Here is a 22,522-nt window from a genome sequence, read left to right on the forward strand (position 1 = left end):
GTATATTTCTGCCATTGAAAAATACAATGGTGACAATGAGTTTTTCGTGGACAAAATTATACCTACAAATAGATGTAACCTGGTTAGTGATATGCTAATACATTTTACTATCATTTCGATATCTCATTTTAGCACACAATTAGGCACTTAACATTTTGAATCTTAAGGAACTTTTATCATATCGCGAAACGCTTAAGTATAAAGATAAATTCTACTAGAAGTGACGAGTCGACTGTTAATCGAGACTACAGAATCGAACTTATACCCACAAAAATGTTACAATGATCCGGAAGTAATTGATTTGAGTATGGGTTATGAAAGTGTTTGAGTTCCTTGCTCTAGTATTACTACTCGTATCTCAAAGTATATCCGTAGACTGTCTGATGGATGTATTTATGGCTAAGCTAACAATGTCCACAGTGTGAATCAAGGTCGGCGCACTTTACAAACGAGCCGCGATGTAAAACAACGCAGCGGGACGTACGCGAGTGGAGAGCGTGGTGCGGGCGAGACGATACCTCCAGCTCATTACAATATTAATCAATGCCCTCACATCCCCGGCCGGGAGGAATAAATCCAATGCACAATATTCCCTTTAATATCGGTCGCCGTAATGCGCCTGCGCCGCACCACGTCAACGTATACATCAGACTATTTGCATGAAGTGTTATTATAACATACATTATTCAGCTTATCGAATATGTATTTATCATAAGCTTGCCAACTTTGTAAAACAAGAAACGTAAGGACGGCTTAATCAAAGATTTTTAAACAAACTTTTCTAGAAGTCCCATATCTCACCCAAATTTACTGCGCCAGGTCCGAGTCTAAAACGTTAAATTATTAACGTGTTAAAGCTTCGCACGAATTTTTAGCTGCTCCGATTTATTTAATAACTAAATCAATTTAATTAGCGGGTATTGTAATTATTATTCTTGTAATTACATTATGATAATATTGTAAGCGAAATCATGTAATTATTGTCAATTTGGTTTTTAATTTTCTTAAAATATAAGTAATTATTATATATAATAATTCATTGGAACCTTCCTTTTAACATTACAGAATGCTTTGAAAAACAAATAGTTGTTTTTAAAATAGGCTAACCTTCATCATGTAAATCAACAAGTAGTTGCACATCCCTATCCGTGAGATGAGCACGCAGAGCGGCGCGGCGCATGCGCGTACTGATTGAATTTAGTTTAATAACCATAAAGCACCGCTCGGACGCAAACTAACCATAGAGCACGGAAAGTCGCGGACGTTTGAACTTAATGTCCGAGAGGTGCGGGAGCGGTGAGCCCTCACGTCCCGTCAGCTAATCTCTGCTGTGACCTGACGCCGATAACTGTACCCCTTATTAAACTATTCAACGATTGTTGTTTGTATAGAGGACGAACGATGAACGAAACGAACAGACAATTATAGTACCCAAGTATTCTTTATACATATAAGAAGTAACATGAACGAGCTTTTTTTATAAAAACTATTCTTGAAATTGAAGTTTTGTTCACGAATCTCAGAATTATGGCTAGTCTTTAATGAGAGTATTTATTAAATACTAGCCATAATTCTGAGATGGCGTAGCTATTAGTAAAATAAATTTGACCAATAGTCGTTTTTTGTCTTTTATCCTTAAAGGATTAGAGAGAGGCGCAACTGGTGCATCCACATTTCGCCGTATGTGTTACGTCTCATGATCTGATAGTTGACGAATCTATTGCTATAATCGGACACAAACTCCAGGTTCCATGCTGATAATAAGAGGAAAAACCGAATATATCTTGGAAGTCGTAGCGTACAAGCAATACAACGACACCACATAGACAGTATCTTATATGCGACACCCGATACTAATGCTTACGATATAATGCTAAGGTGGTTTTTGCATTTGGAGAGAATGGATGATAGGAGACTGACAAAGAGGTTTTGTAAGGAGAATGTGGATGGAAAAGCCGGTAGTGTCGACCGCACCAAACCTTCGAATGGCAATAAGGTCAAGTACCCGGAATCGGCTGGAATGCATAAAAGTTTGATGAAAGTGGAAGAAGCGTGAGAAATATGCCAGCATCGTATAATGTGGCAATCCATAGTCTCTGCCTACCCCTACGAGATAGAGGCGTGATACTACCTACGTATGTACATATGTATATGCCCGTTACTAGCTTGATTTGTATGGTTTCCATACAAGCCTACTGTATCTGCTCTCTTTGTAATTAGATTTACGTACCTCAAAAGGAAGGATTCCTTTATAGGTTCACTTTTTTGTTTGTGAATAACCTTTTTCCCAGTAACATGTAGAGATATCAAGGTAGAGTATCAGTGTCGCGTATTTTTGTATATTTTACAGTTTCACAAAGGATATTTCCCATTGACCTAGAATCTTTAACTTAGTCAAGAAGATAATGCCTTACAGCACATGTAATAAAAAAACTAATAACCGTAAACATGTTCTTTAATAACATAAACAGATAGTTTATATGGAACCTTCAGTTCGCGAGTCAATTCGCACCCGTCCTGTTTTTTACTCAATCGCAAGTTGCAGCGTATTATCAGCTTGTATTGCGCACCGATCCCTGCTACGAGACCCATGTCTGCGAGATTTGTGTAATGTTCTAGAACAGTTCCGTGCCAGAACATGGGTGATAACGTCCAAGACCAAATCAAATTTAATAACTAATACCAACTGCAGGCTTTTTTAAAATACTATTACCCTGAATACTGGCCTTTTTATAAATCAGTTAAAAATAATGTCAGCTCTATTCGTTAACCCAATATAAAGTTGATCGAGGCCTTCGGATGTAGCTGTCTTTATACACATCAGTGCCATTTGAATTAATGGAAAAACTGCAGGGCCTGTGCGAACATTCTAACATCTATGGCGGCGGTGCGCCGGCTGCGTGATTAATATGATTATTTGATTGTTTAATCGCAGAGGCACGCGAGGTATCGTCCAGCCGCCGGCACTCCGCTTCGCTCCGCACTGTGATTTTATAATGGCGGTACAGTGCCGCCGACGCACCAGGTCATGACTCCTGGCCACTTACAGTCACCGACGTTACACGGCGAATATGATCCATATACTTACTTAGTTACAGTTTTAATTTGTTAAACTACATTTAATCGCGGTAAAAAAAAACTAGCGTAAGTGTTGTTTGCCGCAATTAAATGTACCCAATGTTATTCTGAAAAATTATCTATGAATTATAATAATAAGAGGTTAGTCAAAATCGAGTGAGCAAAGCATCTTATAAGGATTAATTTGATTTTGATAAAAAGCTTTTATCTCGAAACCACAGGCATTCTCCTCAATTTCGTATATAAATGAATACAGGTTCTCAAGCTCCGCCTCCGTAGGAGAGATGCCACGGGCCAACACACGATGTGAAACCATGTGCCATGAAAATATGGGAAATAAACGTAAATTTAATAAATATATACGAAACTATCGCTATACCAACTACAAGTTTCCAAAACGAAACTAAACATGTTTCCCTATATTGAGATCTATGATCACAAATTTCACATGCAGTAGGTGGGCACGCAGTAATTATACCATTGAAACGGACGATCAGTCGCAAGACTAATGTGTTTATCCCTAACCGATTAAACGTACACAGGGTAATAACATAATTTAATCAACAAGTAACTGACGAAGGAAGCAATTAAATGAATTTCTAATAAAATTAATCATAATTACATTAATTAAAGAAATACCCCGGCACTAGACTTCGAACAGGTGGACTTCATATTTTGTTTTTTCAGCTCTTCGAATTGAATGTTCCTTACATTTAATACGGTATATTTTATAGCAAGCCGGTAAAGTAGCAAGTGGGTCACCTGATGGCAAGGGATCACCGCTGCTCATTAGCAGTTACCACTCACATACCAGTGGACATATTATTGTTTTTAAAACATATTTTTAAGTTGGAAATATGTTAACATTTATTTTCCATCGAACAGGTTTTTTATAAAATTGCATGACAATGCGGTCGTTCACGTGGTGTTACACGACAAGTCCGCCATAAGCAGCAACAACATATTACTAGCTTGCATTTATTTGCTTGGCCGCAGAAATGGATACACGGGACCTGACCAATGTTCTTGACAAGCCATCGACATATAGACTTTCCTTTCTAATATTGAAGTCGTTTTAATTATATCGGCAAGAAATTGGCGGCGGGCAAAAAACTATTGTATAGTCGATCGCTGATCGAAGTCCCCGATTATCCCGAGCCTGTCCGGAATCTGGGACGCGGCGTGTGTTCTCGGGAACAGACGCACAGGAGCGCGGGTGGGCCACATGGATATTGTCCACCACAGAGTATGCAATTGAATAAAAAACTTATAAGTATTGATTAACATTGATATTAGTATTAAATTAAACAAGCAGTAATATTCCTATAATACACCAGCACACATTTCTCCGCATCTAAGTCTACCTACAGCATGTGCAGTAATTAATATATAAGACGACAAGAAACAAAGAGATTGTGCAATCAGTTAGACTTCCAAAATTAATGATAGTCAAATGAGTAGCGGATATTTTTATGAACATTGCCAAATCTGGGCCCTTAACGCCTCAGAGTCTGGGTGACAACAGCAGTAAGTTTCTACAATGCTCTACAGTCTGTTATTAAAATGCTTGTAGGCAGTCGTAGTCTTAAGCTTTTAGTAATAAACAATTTGTCTCTCTTGCCATCCTATTTTATAAAATAAATATTATGTAATTTAAAATAATGTATATTATGTTATCATAAACAGTCATATTGACGTTTGATGCTTTGCATAACTTGGCGATATTATTCATGTAATATAATTTGAATGTTATCAGGATGTTAATACCTTTATGGCGATATATAGATATCGCCATAAAATTATTAAGGTCAGTCGAGCATTGACTCGACTGACATCATTGATGCTGTTACATGCCACCCACTGACCCATTCAACGACGCATTTTTAAGCTTCTTACGTTTTGAATTTTTAACAATTGAAACATAGTATATAAATTTAATATTTTTTATGATATAATACGTTATCAATATAAAATTATCTGTATACGTATGTGTCGAATTGTCTGAGTTTGTCTCGTGGATACAGAGTGGAGTAGGTGCGGGCGGCGATAAAAACCGGCTGCAGCCGAAGAATCCTCAATGAAAATTTGGCGACGCGGCGCTCAATGGACGCCACACATCCAAACAATCACATCACCAACATAGTAACGTTTACTGTCTGTGTGCTCGTTTACCAGTAGAACAGTCGCACCGTTTTATAAACAACTCTCTATTACTATACAGGATTGTAGTAAGTAAGTGATGTTATCCTGATGCTGACATACATAAACACAAACTTCGAAGTCTTAAGCCTAATCAAAAATCATGAAAAAGTTATTTGATTTTTATAAATATTTTAACGAAAATATTGTTGATTATGTCAACATTATCTTTGTACGTATTTATCTTAGGCAATATGTATTTAAAGTGGTAATATGTAAATGATATAAACCTATTATTAAATATACACACAAAAGATAATATGTCCACATCGCTTATCACAAGTAATTTATCACGTCGACAATTTCCAATGACTGTCGTAAACACCAGTTTATTTGGGATTCCAATATTTTAGCAATAATTTCAAAGTTTTAATATCCAATAAACTATAATCTCTTATTCCATACTAATTTGTTTTTCTAGCATCATGCCTGCGACAAGCCTGTAAAGTTATATTAAATTAAGTATATGCAAATAGAAACTGATTTGGATGTAAGTGTGTTCATTAAGGTGCAATAAGTGGTGTGCGAGCCGAGGTGGTCAGGTAGGTGGCACCTGCCCGGAGGTCCGACGCGCAAAAACACGCCGGCGCGCCTCAAGCAAGAAACAAGGAATGTGTCGCTATTTAAATCAATCGTGTTTACTGGGGGACTTCGGAAAATCTGCCTTCTAAGGACGAGTTCGGTACGCATCAGAATGATCCGCGCCGCTTCCTGTGTGGCTCAGCTTGCGTGTGTGCGTGGGAGGCACGAACCGATTGAGGATTTCATATTTTTACAAATTTTTCAAGTAACTATAATATGAATCTATATATTGTATGTTCCCTCCGGTTTTCTAATGAATAAACTTCGTTGCAGGTTAAAAGATAGTATGCTACGAGCGTGCTATATTCTCAAAGACTCGGTGCATTTCATCCCTTGATATCATTAACGTGTGATCATTGCTGATCTTAATTTACAAGAGTTGCGACGGGCGCCGTGAATGAAAATACTACTTATATGCTGTATTGATCCGATGCGAGTTGGTTATTAAGTTGGTTTCTTTGTCTATTACCGGGTATGTCGAGCGCTGGTTTAGTTTAACTCATGAGTTCTACTAGCATTGGGACAGGTTAAAGAGGTCATGGCATAATTATTGAAATTTAAGATTTGTTACGCAATGTAAAATGATAAATATTATAAATGTGAAGTATAAAACATAATCTCATTAACAGGAAAATGTAAAAAAAAATAATCAATACTAGATAATGGTAATTATACTTAATTACATACATTTTTGAGGAAAAGTGAGTTAAAATATCCATCATAAAGGAAACGATGATTAATCATATTATTGTTAAGGAAAAGTATGCGAATATATACAAATCAGTAATCTAAGTACTAATCTGTTACTTGATAATGTACAGCCGCAGATAGGGGGTGGGGGGAGACGGGGAAACGGGCGATGACAAATAAACATTGATAAGGACAACCGACAATGAGACAATTGATAGCGAGCGGCATGGGGGTGACCGGCGCGGCGGCGGCACCATCAATAACTTAATGGAATTAAACAGCTATACTGAGCCCTTGCACTTCGTCATCAGGTATTAATTGAAACAAATAGTACCCATCGACTACGGCGAAACATCTGTTATCAACCCGGCTCACTGTCCCTGAGCAGTTTCTGTGCAGTAAGCATAATATTGTTATAATGTGTGTACCTATACACGAGTTATGTGCCAGAAGATCAATTAAAATGATCAACTCATCTTTACAGCTTGTTAATTTAGCCTCGCATAATAATGCAGCTGAAACTAACTATATGTGACGTATGGTATTCCTACTTATACATAGTCACGAGGTTGTCTCGGTTAGAATTATACCAAATAGTAACATACAGACATAATAAAATTGATAAAGGAATGTGAATGATATTTGTTTACATTATTAGTACATCTATGTAATACACATTTGAATATTTGCATAAAAAAACTCAATATTATTTGCAGTGCCATTTTTGATACAGGTACTCTATAAGTGTTAATCTGTTTTACATATATCTTTATAATATTAAGTATACAGGTAATATAATCAGCTATTAGATAATATTCGATAAGAGAGTAAAGGAAAATCCTACGTGTAGAAAGATTAGGTTATTTGTTTCCGGCGACAGGTGACTGAGACCCAATCGGACAGGCTGGGAAGCCTAGCTTCTTCAGCGGTGTATATAGCGAGTGTTTGATCGTCTCCTCGATTTGCCTTTGTCCCATTATCGTGAGGTCAACGCAACGTAGTTTTTCAAACATGTACCGGAGTATGTTTAGCTGAGCTCATATTAATCTCCTCTGTGGGATCCAGTCCTGGACAACTCGTTGTATTAAATTGTTGAGAAAGTTTAGATGAACGTAATTTCAATAACATCTTAAGACATAATAATATTCTGATTTGTGTCGAACAGCACCACTCAGCTTTGTAGTTTTGAATTCTGGGCGGTTTTGCTATAATTGTGTATGGCCTGCCGTGACGATTTTCATAATGCAAGCGACTTGATCCTCTCGTCTGATAAAAACATTATCACTGCTGCAATTTAGTAAGAGATATAGTCTTGGATGTAATATTGTTCGATATGACCGGAGGTCGCGCGACGGCTCGGCGTCACACAATTAACCGCCGTACATTCATGTTAATTGTAACGGGTTGATCCGCGCCGGTGTGGGGTAGTCAATTGACTGTGACAGCGATGCGTTACATTGTCCATCAGATAAGCGTGCTTCAAGTAATTACCAGAGAGCGGCCCTCCGCGATAACCATCACATAATAAACAAACCTATCAATAACTATTGCTTGCAAATGGGACACTTAATTTAAACTCGATTATGGTGGTACGGCTGTCCTATACATGTGAGGCTATTCTGATGCCACCGAGTTGCCCACATTCAAGCAACTGTATTGCTAATAATTAAGATTTTAAGTAGTTATATTATATATAGCCAATGATTTGTGAATAAAACGTCCCAGTGTGATAAGCGCAGTACTTTCTTATCACTGGTATTTCGGACACATATTATTCCATATAATTATTCTTTTGAGTAATACGTAGCATAAGTGTCTTGCGCGTCGCGTCACATTATTCGATAGTATTATAATAGTTCCTAATTTGCCTTCCGCAGCGCATCAGGCGATGAGTCGACTGTAAAATAAAAGGTACTGGATTCAATCGCGGCGATTAGTACTAATAAGTAATTATGTGATTTGCAAAAAATCATTTTGGATCTGGATGTTTTGGGATTGAAGTCACGAGATGTCACTGATATCAACATAACAGGACTTATATTAATGTGTGGATTGTTAGCATTACGGGTGAGAATTTCAGCGGTATTAAATAAGGTACCAGCGCTATTTTACCAATAGGCTGAAACTCGTTTCCTAGAATAGTCGTAGTATAAGTCCACTGGAACCTGTGCAGCGAACATTCTTCTAGTGAAAAATTGTTTAATATGTATCTATGTTTCTATTATGTATTCTGAAACATTATCCCTATGGCTCTTACTCTGTCAACTAGTTCTTCATTCGTTATACTAAAACAGGACAAACAAATGAACACGTTATCATGATACAAGTTAGAGTCTGTGGACGATGGGAGCCTCTATCATGCGGATCGCTCGCTCGTTTACAAAGTATCATATTAAATGTATATATATATATATATATATATATATATATATATATATATATATATATATATATATATATATATATATATTTGAGTATAAGTAAGTAATACCCAACAATTAATGTTGCTTAGTTACAAATTATCATCAATAATCCTCCGATACGTGTTGATATTTTGGTTTTCACTTCACCGTCTATTTTTAGTAACAATGTCACGATTGTTACTTTGTGGCTACATGGTACACTATTCTATTTAGCGACAGGCCTGGGAGCATTATGGGAATGACATATCCTAGCGACAGATCTTTCTATTAGCGTTCACGATTATATAAAGGCATTGTCTTCAACTCTTGGTACTTATACGTCACAGAACCACATGTGATATAGTTTCGTTTGATATTTTCTAGACCGCCAAAATATAAAGTGCAAAATATTGGTTTCCTTAGGCCGAAGATTCACCAACAATATCTCGGACACGTGTGATGAGGACTTAATTGGGTTGGATGCTGGGTGCTATATCACATAGTAATAATCACATATAAAATACTTATAATTGAATATTTTTTTACCTACCTTATACAAGAGCGATAAATATAAAAAAATAAATATATTAAAATTATTTTTATATAATCGGTAAGCGGTCACGTGGCTCACTGGTCTATGTGATCCATGGACAGAGCGTGTTACCCGCACAGGCGCTAATCACCAGCACGTCATTAGCTCCATCAATGGAATTAGTTCGCGCAAGTTCCACAACAATGAACGTAATTGTTCGGTAAACAATGGCTAATGATGCGTTGGTGGTGCTGGCGACGCTGGTGACGGTGGTGGGTGGCGCGCCTAGACTAGAGGCGAGACAAATGAGCGAGGCGAGGCTGCGCGAGCGCCGCCTCTGCCAGCCACGCCCCTTCCCTCACACCCTGCGCCGAGCAGTAACGCAGCTCTCACGTCACTCACATGTCAAACGTCTACACTATGTTAATACAACTTGTAAACAATTTACTCGGTATTTCACCGTGAGATGTCATGTAACTACAACGGTTTTCATCCATATGGATTTCTGTTTTAGGATATAAAACACTATATTCTAAACTGCACATTTATTGAAACATATAGTATGCTGACGTCCTTATACCCGATTGATGTCATTAATAATGCATAATGGGTGCCGAGATTACTTCGAGCCGAGCCGAGTACGAGAGGTAAGTTTGAGACGGGTGACGAGACCATCTGCATATCAGAGGCAAATTCTAATCCCGGATAAATATTTTTTTCAAATCGAATAACTCAAATTTTGATTACCCGGGGCTCTACCGAGGACTTTATCAGTTGCACAGACCTGCATGCTTTACTAGCCTAGTGAAGTCACGCTATCTTATAATAAACATTAAGAAAACATAATCCTTGGGTACTCACTTCAATGCTCATTTTCATGCTCTGTTGTGTTTTTACCAACAATCAGTTTTTTACTCAGGTACTTCTAATATTTTGTTAGTCGAACACAAAACACTGATAAGGTAACCCGTGATTAAAAATATTATTGGTGTTATCCTGGTTATTATTAATATGAATTAATAATTCCCTCTTACCCGAATTTCGGCCACAACGGCTTATCTCAACGGAGATCAGGCACAACTGTATCGGCAACACACAGGTGCACTCTCTGTTCCATCACTCACATAGTCCAGTGAGACGGCAATGCTACATGACCGGAGAGATCAGGCGCAGGACCAACGGCTTTGCATGCTTTCCGATACACGGAGGTATTACGCCGCTAACTTCCTGACTCCGATTTCTTAAGTTTACGCGAATGTTAGACATTTAAATTAAACTATTTTACGAATTTTATCGCGGTTTTAATAGTTAGGTAGTTTAGTTTTTTACCACCTGTCAAGTGTCATATACCTCTGCAAGAACCGGGAGTATACAAGATAGATTGCAACTGTGGCCTCTCTTATATAGGCCAAACAAAACGAAATATAGGGACCTGCGTAAAAGAACATATCGCTGACGTGCAACACCGACGCTCTACGAAGTCTGCAGTCGCTGAACACTCTGAAGGAAGCTCCAACCATTATCTGCGATTAGACAAGCCACAAATCCTCGCCAAAGAACACCGATTCCTGCCCAGGATGATCCGCGAGGCTATTGAAATTAAAAAACATCTTAATTTCAATAGGGAAGATGGTTAGAAGCTTGCACAAGCCGGGGATCCAGTTCTACATTAAATTAAATCGGAACCCAAAAGACCGGCTGCCAGACTTCAAGACACTGTGAGCTCATTCTGCGTAGATCGGACCACTAACAGCTAATAAACTTTAAAAGTTGTATATTTATAAAGTGTAGGTAGATGTAACTGTGACTTTTCGGATGAACAACACCTTAGTCCCCCCCGTGACCATGAAGGCGGCCAAGTCTTCGAAACGTCGGGAGAAAACTAAAAATTAAAACCGCGATAAAATTTGTAAAATAGTTTAATTTAAATTCCTAACTCCGAGCTGCGACCGAGTTATTTTTAATACGGAAAAACCTAGTCACACATATTTTTGGCCCGAACTCACATTCGAACCCAGAACCTCAGTGCTGTAGTCGTACACGTACCGCGTACGCAATGCAACTACGCCACCGTGGCAGTCAAATTTAACATTTAACAGTTGCCATTATTTACAAACCCTACGATTTTTATCTGCTATTAGTTACGTCACCTACTGAACGTGGTTGCATTTTGATCGCAGCCACGCATGTCGCACCGAAAATTAGGTAGGTACTAGGTGCGCTACACTTACAGTGTTAACACATTATTTCAAAATTACCTTTTATCTTCTGACTAGTGATGCAAGGATAAATTGTAGGTCACATTAAGACCATAATGTTACGCAAAGAAAATTGTAATGTAAATAGACATTTATTTCCTGCCATAGTTAATAAATGAATGCTAATTGCTCCCTGTGGCTACAATTAAACTGATAGACCCGACGGTCAGTGTTGTGTATTGTGACACCGCGGTCTCTAGTATCGCAGTCCACACATCGCAATTATAGCCAAATATTTATAGAAGATTGTATTCTTTTCTTTACAGAGTAAATATTTTTTGCATAAAACCGTCAATGTTAACAAATTATTCGTTGATGAAAATCAAAATGTATTAAAATATAATGATAATGTATGCAGAAATGTTAAACGTCTGATAAACAATGAACTCAGAAAAAACATGTTAAATAGTTTGATAAAATCAGTACATCGTTCCTGCATACAAATTAATTATGAGAGATGCAGAACGATTGCTGCAAAATGCAGGAAACCAGGTACTAATATGGACATGCGAATAATTATCCCCTGTTATATTATGACTCAATTGTGGTGGGGCGTCGGTCCTTCATATGCAAATGCTGCACGCGCATACACGTGCCCCGATAATTGACTAGTAATGAGAAATGTATTTGCACCGGAGCGGTAAACGGACACGATTCAAGTTGATTTTATGATGACGTGTGAAGATTTATATCTCATTCTTTACGTAGGTATGTGGTAGAGGAAGATAAAATTTAGATTTATGCAGCTGAATAACGAGACGAGCAGGTGTTTAACTTAAGAGCGCCTTACTTACCCACAGATAGCAGCAATATGAAAGGTACGAACTACAAAATACTATTTGATACTATACTGCGCTCATCACAGAAATATACAATAAGAGTTTCAATGCTCACGACTTCCATTAAAATTGTCCTTTCAGCATGCAGTGGTGCTTCATTTGCAGGCAGGGAAAACATAAACCTTAGTTAGTACCCCCCCAGAAAAAAAACGCCCTGTTCAAAGAGTGAAGAGACCTCTTTGTACAATATTAAGGGGGTAAAGTGTCCCGAGCAGTTCATGTGCTACAATAGTCAAGATAAGCTTCTCTGCATCCTTCTATTTACCGTCAGTAATGTCGCATTGCGAAGCGCCATATTATAATAATAATTATTATATTATATAATAATTAATAAATTATATTATGTTTACTCAAAAATCCTTACTGTTTTGTTACTTTTGATAAAGCACCTCAGACTGCCACTGTAACCATTCAGAGACGGTTTGATGACTTACTATCGCAAATATCCCAATTTGCTCGTTTATCCGCCTCATAATAAAGAGGTTTAAAAGTCCATAGAAACAATTAAGAGAGCTTGAAACCTCGGCGTTTTCCTACGTTGCCTCTTATAATAAACAACTAATTAGAACACCTACTATCTTGATCAATCGCCAAGACGCAACAGACTTATCTGTATTAGTAACATGCAGATTATCGTGAATTATTGTATTACCTAAGTATTATTTAAACTACCGACCATAACTGTCGTTTTTGCGTTTTATACAAATATTAAATATTTACTTTAACCCCTTAGAGGATATAAATCCCTGTATAGCGCTTAGCGATTTCGGGTGTGCGTTGATCGATCAGTCGGCCAGTCGGTTTTACTCTTTATATTATACTAGATATCACTCGCGCCTTCACCCGCATAAAAAGCTTTCTCGCTACCGAAACGTTTATATCACAGCAATGATGTTTAGCGCTATTTGCACGACGCACGCGCCCTCTACTTAAAAACGCATTAAAAAAAAAACAAATATTTCCCACAGGAGCAAATTAGCGGAATAAAAGACCCTATGTGTTACTGCTACTGCTGTCCCGGACATAGTCTATCTGTGGAGGTTTGAATGTTACAATGTTAAAAGTAATTGCACAAACAGCGGTTTGAATGTAACGCGTTTGAATTTTATAAACTTTCTCAGTTATAAAATTAGTAAAAAAATAGATTGTAAAATAATATAAGATATAGATAACATCCGACAAGATCGGTAAGACGGATATAGCTTATTCTAGCAACCAACAAGAAATACAATGCTTCCCATTCAATTTGGTCTACACAGTGCTCATCATGTCTGGTGTACTTTGATGCGTTAGGATAAACACATAAGTCAGTGAAACATCTCCAGCACTGCAACTATCACGTCATAAAAGGAAAAAAGTGTGAACAATTTATTCATCCATTAAATCAGTTCGACGCGCCAAACTCTACCCGATTCACAATTATCTTGATATGTTTAAAGATTTTTTATCTCAGATACAAAGCATCAACAAAATCAGCCCGGTAACACTCGGTTCTCACGGATAATACATTTTATGATGTAGGTAAGTCTTGTAGCTTTCAGCTTTGAATTGTAGCCAATAATAGAACAATAGTTTCAACTTGAATATTAAAACAGTATGACGAGCGAATCACGACAACTAACAACATCAAATTTAATTACAAAGTACTGCTTAACACCACCCAATAGGTACCTACCTAGTCATTTAGTTGGCTTCAAACCCTTTAAAAGAAAAATTATATTTTTTTGCATACATGACACCACAAACAGCGGTAAAGCGGGCGTGACTCACATCTCCTGTAAGTGGAGTTATAAGACGGTACGTAGAAAATTTGTATCACCAAAGTAATGGATGATAATATTATGAATGCTGCCAAATCTTTCTTAGTTGAGCATTTAAATTCAGTATTAAACTCACTGGTCCATATATCCCAAAGGGATCTGTTGTACTCAGATTTCTGTTTAGCACGAAAGGCTGTTCATAATCACGCGTTTTTTATAGGAGATGAAAGACAAAGTAGCAGTATTAACGTCTGATCGTACGTATAGTATGTATGTATGCCCCCGCCGCAAACATACACAGTGACAAAGAAGTTACGGGCGCGTTACGGATTATTTCGGGACTCTTTATTTTTTATTGCTTTGAATGACGAGACGAGCTCGCCGTTCGGATGAGTTTATGTTGGATCTTTTGCCACTAAATACAATATCAAGCTAAAATATGCTGAATTTTCACAGTGACACCACTCGGAGTCTGCGTCACGTTCTTTACGCGGCTCTATCGTATAAATGGTTTTCATTGCAAAAGGTACCTAGATTAACGAGGTAATAATATAGGGTAGCCAATTGCTAAGTTATCACCACAGCTCATATAGTAGCAATATACATTTACCAGAGTGGTTGTGACCGCATTTCCATTTTACAATTACGTAAGGAGAAAGTAAAACTGCACTTATTATCAGAATATGCTTTATGCTTCAATTTGAATACATCGGCACTCTCCGTGCACTCGTGGTCACGTACAGCCAACATGACCCACATTACGCCGGCGGCCACTTCACCCATATCACAAAGCAAACAAAATTCACTTTATAAGAAATTCGCACTGGCGACACCATATCGCACTCAATATATTCACGCTGTTTAAAGTTATCGCGCGAATAAACATCCCAGATAACGTCAGGTGTTTAAAATATATGTGGGTCAGCGGCGCGCCCGCACCCGACGCGCTCCAGCGGGAGTCACACGCATGGCGCTGCGCACCACCTTCTTGTCTTTGTAGCTTTCATCTCCTTGACACTTGATATTTTAGAAAAGAAAAAAATACACTCCCGTCGCTTCCTTAAGCACTATTGAATGGCTTATTCATATTTTCATCAGAAGTGATGTTAAGATCAGAACTACCTTCAGATACAAAGCAATTAAACCCTTAAGCGGGTGATAAATGTTTCAGTAAGTACGCATAGGTACGGCAGCACTGCGAGCTGCAATTTTGTGACAATAAATAAATAATCACATAGATCTTTACCTGTAATTATAGGTCGTTCAAGAGTTTTTTATACATACACTGGTTTAGGCATTCGTAAATAAATAACAACAAGGTACATTCTCCTAATGTAATTCTTTTATAACATTAATTCGTTATGAACACTCTCTCTTGGTTAACGATTACTTTACCCAGACTGCAACTACATATTCGTTCTTGTTTTTCATAACATACCTAATATGAACAAGCAGTACGAGCAAGTGTATCGTGTGTCGTCTGACTCGACCGTTATAAGCTCGAAGACATCTACGTGCAGTGTAGTCCCCGAGTAATGTCACTCACGGATCCATGCATGAATACGTATTCTCTTTCTCCTCTGCAATCTCACAAACACCTCGGTCACTAAGATTTATAAAACATTGATGTATTTGCGTATAGAAAATGAAATAAATCATTGCAAAACCGTCCGAGCCGATACTCGTTCAAGATTGTAGCTTGAGAATATTATCTCTAGCTCAACGAGACATTGGATACGTTACATCCATGACTCGTGTGCCCGGAGTCGTGTGTGCTGAAGTCATGTAGGAACGCACTTTGTACCCGAGAAAGTAAAAAATATTTATAGATAACAGATATCACACCAGGTGCGCGTGCTAATCATAATTTATGCATTATTCATATTCAGAATAACAATGGTTATGATAAGAAACGTATCTAATTTAATATCTGACGACTTGTTTATAATGATTATATTTTATATGTAAATTAGTAGAAGTGTCTACTGCCTGTATCCAAACATTTAACAAATTCGTTCGGATTATCACGTTTCGGGTAAAGTGCGTATTTGTCTCTCCCTCTGTCCAGCACCGACGCGGCGTCAGTGACGCTTGTGCCCACTATTCTCACAGAATTGTAAATGGTGTGTAGCGACCACAAACGATAGACTAATAACTAGACTTATCAATGAAAAATATCGAGTTCCAAAAATAATTTACTAATTTAAATAATTCCATACTCACATACCTAATTAACGATAACACAATATTAAAGGTATTATCACCATTGATATGAATCGCCCAATAATAATGTTACAGAATTAAAAGTCGCTTTGCCTTGGACGTTTACGTAGTACCAAAAATAGACTTCAAAATAAACACGTAGAATTTGTAAGTCAAAATAAAATCATGTTTAACTAGTGTAGTCTATATTTACATATAACAGAGGACAGTTCACCAGGTGGGACTCTGGTCGGAGAGACCGGCCCGGTATCACCGCCATGTATGTGATCTTGTTACTGTCCATGTGCTGACACAGTATTAACCATCAGGCAAGCGAATGTCTCGACTGGACATTCAGTAATTAAAATAAAGGTGTAATACTTGCGGACACGTCTAGTGCATGTGACGACGTTATTTAAAATATTTCCTGTTTAGTCGTGTCACTTAAAGATAAGCTATCATTGAGTAACACGAACCACATTAATATTCATAGATTTATTGATTAACAACGTCGGTATTTACCGGTGATTCTGTTTCAAGGATAGTATAACTCTGACTCATTATTAGGCAAAATGCGAGTTGGTGAGCTGACAGACAAATTACTCAGTATATTTTATACATGCATAAGCAACGATTGTACGCATAATGGAAACCGACGGAGAGACGTTGCTGAGTTAACAAGTACACGCGGCAAGGACCGGCACAATTCAAACTAGTTTAAGGACACATAGCCTCTAGAAATTTCCCTAAACTGAAGTAAACATCAGACACAGTGTGGCCCTAGCACAGAGGCTCTTGCGGCGTGCCATCATCACAATATGTCCCAACAACAGATCCTTCGGGCATGACATCTGGCTACCTGCCCCTGATATTGTTAAATCCCAATGTAATACTGTCTGTATTACGGTTCCATAGTTTAGCATCAATCGGCAATGTTGTATTAGTTCCTTACATATGAAATTGGCCCTTTGACGTACTGGCCACTATGATCTGAAATATCTCCTTTTTGGTTAAGAATTCCAAATTCAAATTAATAAATGCATTTAACTGGTACAGTCGGCAAACAGAAGTCGTTGAACATAATTTGTTTCCAATATTTCCTAATCATTATCATTTACCATAAGTTACTGATTAATTTAAATACAAAACAACTTGACATAATTGAACTACAAAAGTAGCTGAACGCCGTCAAACCATTCACTGCTAAACATTACTATCATTTTTTTATGATCTGTAATAAATACAAATATGGCTGAAATTAGCAAATTCTTTGTTTTATATAAAAGCTTTTTTTCCAACAGTCCAGAATATCAATTAAATTGTTATTTTATAACATACTAGCTTTGGCTCGCTACTCCGCCTGCGTGAAAAAGTTTTTCAAGGACTAAAGTCTTGCTTTATATTTACCCGGGATAGAAAGTAGCGTATAGCGCTTAAGAGTAATGTAGCTTCCTATTAGTGAAATATTTTCAAAATCGGTTAAGCAGTTCCTGAGTTTAGCGCATTCAAACAAACAAACTCTTCAGATTTATATAATAGTATATATTGAAGTTAATAACCAGAATTATACATTTTTAAGTATGGACAAAACATCATAATACTTTAGTAAGTAATATTATAACATTAATAGGAATAGGTTAGTTACATTTTAAACATCCTATTTTATAGAGCACTGGCCGGTTTAAAGAACAAATATGTAAATTTAAAATTATTCTGGCAGGAGATTCTCTTCGAAGGATTCAACGTAAACGTCAGTTTCTTTTTCAATTTTTTTTCAGCCAATCCTTTACTTTGGTATCCATATTGAAATAATAACCTTAATCTGTACTCTTCTTTGGTAAGTGATTTATGGTCCGTTTCAATGTTCAGGTGTTTTGTAAATTAGTATCTGTTCATCGACTTTTGTTGCTGATCGTACATTTGCAAACCGCGCTTTGCCAAAGAGAGAGAAAAAAAATGTGGTACATTTGAGTTTGAAAAACAGTCATTTTTGTGTTTTTTCCTGATTAATTTTTTCTTTAGTGTCTTTCATATCACACAATAGAAAACTTAGAGTATCGCTATATTTACGAGTATGGGTTCCACCGTGGCATCAGTGCTGCAGAAACAGCTCGAAGGATTACCGATGTGTATGGTGCTCGTGACGCAAAAGAAAACACGGTACGTTTTTGATTCCAACATTTTCGTTTTGTACATTTCGACTTTCAGAACAAGCCCCGTGGACGGCCGGAAACCAAGGTGGATAATGAGCAATTAAAAGCTATTGTAAAAATGGACCCATTGTAAAGCACTTCAGAATTAGCTACAGACTAACATAAGTGATAAAACTGTTTTAATCCACTTGAAGCAAGTCGGGAAAATAAAAAAGCTTGAAAGGTATCTCATGAATTGAGTGAATCAAACCAGCAAACACTCGTCGACTGCTGCGTTACATTGCTCAACGGACACAATAATGAAGGGATTTTACATCGAATCATGTAACCTGTGATGAAAAGTGGATCTTGTACGATAATCGGAAGCGCTTGACGCAATTGCTGAATCGTGGAGAACCAGCCAAATCCTGCACCAGGCCAAAATTTACTAAAAAACAAATTACTTGTTTGGTAGACTAGTGCCAGTGTCGTTCACTAACTTTCTAAAATCTAGTCCGACGATTACGGCAGATATCTATTGTTAGCAAGTGCAAACCATGATGGAGGAACTACATGATAAACAATCGAGGCTGGTCAATCGCTGTATCACGGCTGCGTCAGGACAACGCTAGACCACTCGCTGCACAACAGACGGACGATAAACTAAAGAAGCTGCTATTGGAATGTCTGCGACATCCACCGTACTCCCCGGACCTCGCTCCGACAGATTACCACTTATGGCGTAATTTGGATAACTTTTTACAATAATAAAATTGACTCCTATGTGGCAGTCCCAACCGCCTACACATAGTTTATTGATTTTCGCCCTTATGGTCTTGTTAGTAAAAGGATCAATGAACTCTCTATGAGATGGCAAAGTGAATAGATAATAATGATGCATACTTTGATTAATTAATAATATTTAAAAAAAATCGACTTTGCATTCCTCCGATACAAACGCCAATTTCTCAATGTGTATGGACCTAATATTTGTAATAAGCAATGATAAATACAAGCGTGCGATGTCGGTGCTTGGCTCGCTAATATCTTATATGTATACGAAGTGTTTATGAAGTCTTCGTTTATTAACGGTGGTTTATAGTAAGCACTAAATTTCAAACGTCATGGCTATCTACGAATACTAATATAACGTTTACAACCGGTATGAAAGGACCTACATTTATTTGTCGAATGTGACAATTTTCACAAACTATTTTAGTTTTTAACCAGATCTACCCAAAACTTACCTGTCCTCGAAACTAAACGTAATTCACAGTTTTATTAAGTTTTAATATATCGTACAAACTACGAGAAAACGTAAATTTGTAATTACAAACGTATGCAAAAAAAAAGTAAGTAATTAAAATCTGTTTCACCCTGCATTTGACGACGGTGCACAAGTTTCAGTTATTTTATTGATTTATTAATATCAACGTCTAGGCTAAACGCTGCACGGCGAGGGAAGAAACTTCGGAATGACGAAACATGCAAATCATAGTGATAATATTGAACTAATCGCAACATAATAAGATAAGAGCATACCTGACTCAAATCCATGTCGTCGGAGGAAACCTCGAGCACTAACGAGCACTGTCACAACACTGTCTCAGTCACGGCTACAGTCAAACTAACAGACGCACTCACAACACGGTCAACGGTTCAAGCGAGCCAAGGCTGTGTTGAAAATACCCGCAGTAAACAAACGAATCTACAATGAATTCGAGTGAGGAGTTAATGAAGTAGTGAGGCACATCCTCGAGTGTCCGCGCGCCCAACACGTAAACTGTCGCGCCACAGTACCCTCACCGCCACCGCACTCGCCAGCGCCGACCCGTGTAGATAACACATATTCATCGACGCCTCAGGGTAATGGCGACAAGGTTCCTTGATAACTCTAGGACGGGGAAATAAGACCAATGGATGGTTCTAGGTTTGATCCATAATCCTAAATGCCAATTGATTTAGAACTTTTGCTACCCGGGCACATCAGATGTTCCTAAAGAGGTCGGTAAACTTAGATTACAGCCTGTGGACCTACTCTTTACGGGATAAGTATAAGGAAATTTACATATTGAAGTCAACAAATCTTAAGGAGCAGAATTAAGAAAATGTATTACACACTAAATAAAAAATATTAATAAACAATGAATCAGAAAATGGACAAAAATGAAAATAGAGAATAAAGGCACAGGTATTACCGACGCGAGTCGCGACAGTTTACGTTCTACACTCATTCTAAGATACGCGATGTTTGCTAACGATAACTCGTCGATATCACAGTTAACAGAAAGTTATCGAAAGCAAACACGGCGAAAGAGAACATGCCTCGGACATTACTGGCCGGCTAACTGTGCCATTACCCTTGTGTGCTAGAAAAAAATAATGGAGCTTGTGGAAAATGTAAACAAACATTTCCCATGTACACACTCTTATGAGTTGTCTTTGGGTTGTTCTGGCACAAAGAACAAGTACGGGTGGCTGTTTTGATGAATTTGTGCAGTCCGTGCAATGTGTCCGTGTCTTTAAACACTAGCAGGGCATGACAGCCACCTGCTCGAACTCCTATATAGTTATAGAACAAACGAAGTAATGTTCTGCTTCATTGGCCAGGATTTATTGGCAATATACATTCCGGGAGGTCTGACATCTGATGTGTCGGGTGACGTACACTGTTGTACCATGCAGTACGTGCTTGTAGTTCGAGGCTGTAAGAGCGTTGCCACTACACGGACTGTTGTTGCGAATAGCATCAAGCGAGCGACCCGTGTGTTTTATCATTAAATTTTTAAAGATATTTTAAGTACCTACTTATTATTTTAATATCCGCCTTCCTTTGTGCAAAAATGGGTTTATAACATGGAGTATTTTTTGTAATAAATTTTTCCTGAGAAATATTTTTAGAATAAACTAAGTACCTACCTACGTTAATTTTCATACACGGAAATCAAGTCAGGATATTATAGGCGTCGTGTTACTTATGATGATCAACATTTTTATGTTAATTGTTTGTGAAAAGTTGCATGTATTAGGATGAATGTTTTGATATTTATAAAGCTAGGTTAGAGAGTTCCCTCTCTGGTGCGTAGTGAAGGTCCGGGCGGGCGGCGGGCGGCGGGCGGCGCGCGGGGCGCGGGGCGCGGCGCGCGCGCGGCTCGCGCTCGAGCTCGCGCGGGTGTTTGTAGGTACTTGTTTATTAAACATCGCGATCGAGTACTACATACATATTCATCGGCGTATTCCGCAGAACACTCCAGCGAGTCAATGAATCGAATATGGTCCGTCATCGACCGATAGTGGTGGGCCGGTAGAGGGTGCACAGTCGGAGGGGGGAGGGGCCTAGGCTAATATTTGCACAGCGACAGCACTAATCTCATGTTTAGTACCTGTTCTCTACAGTGAATCATTGAATATTGTGCAATATTTAACAACTAATTGGAACACGGCATATTATTAAAACTATCCCTCGTTTTTTCCATACATTTTCCATTAAATTTGACTATAAGCATCATTGAAGCTGCCACATCATATTTTAATACTTATAAATTATAATGCACTTTAGCTATTCTAACTAAAATGTCATGCAACTCGGAACACATAAGTGCACACGATCTGTCCATAGATGTCAAAAATAACCAAACTAGTGGTTATGCAAACTGACAGACAGTATGACGTTCCCGCTCCCACTAATTCTCTTCGTTTAGGGCCTTAAGGCACGTAAAAATAAAGTTATTAAATATTTATTCTGTTTAAACATACACATTCTTATTAAGAGACTTCAAAAAAAAGGAGGAGGTTATCAATTCGACGTGAATTTTTTTTGTTTTTTTTTTGTATATTTGTTACCTCAG

General features: G+C 37.9%; 1 protein-coding gene and 1 long non-coding RNA gene across 3 annotated transcripts in view; one reads left to right on the top strand and one right to left on the bottom strand.

Moving 5' to 3' along the window:
* The window catches only part of LOC115450365 (protein nubbin), a 192,134-nt gene extending 171,127 nt beyond the window's left edge, over positions 1–21,007 (bottom strand). The window contains exons 1-2 of one of the 2 annotated variants that reach the window (XM_037442565.1): positions 20,873–21,007; positions 20,217–20,382 (exon numbers count right to left, since the gene is read on the bottom strand). In XM_037442565.1, coding sequence (XP_037298462.1) covers positions 20,217–20,231 — 15 coding nt within the window. In that variant the 5' untranslated portion in view covers positions 20,232–20,382; positions 20,873–21,007. Of the gene's footprint in view, positions 1–20,216 lie in introns of both variants that reach the window. The other variant, XM_037442564.1, reaches the window with a different exon arrangement.
* On the top strand, positions 9,743–15,192 carry LOC119190514. Its single transcript, XR_005112962.1, has 3 exons — positions 9,743–10,130; positions 12,450–12,559; positions 12,662–15,192. It is a non-coding gene; the product is annotated as an uncharacterized LOC119190514 (long non-coding RNA).
* Positions 21,008–22,522: the final 1,515 nt, after the last annotated feature.

The sequence above is a fragment of the Manduca sexta genome, chromosome 24, assembly GCF_014839805.1.
Source record: "Manduca sexta isolate Smith_Timp_Sample1 chromosome 24, JHU_Msex_v1.0, whole genome shotgun sequence".
Classification (NCBI taxonomy): Eukaryota; Metazoa; Arthropoda; class Insecta; order Lepidoptera; family Sphingidae; genus Manduca; species Manduca sexta.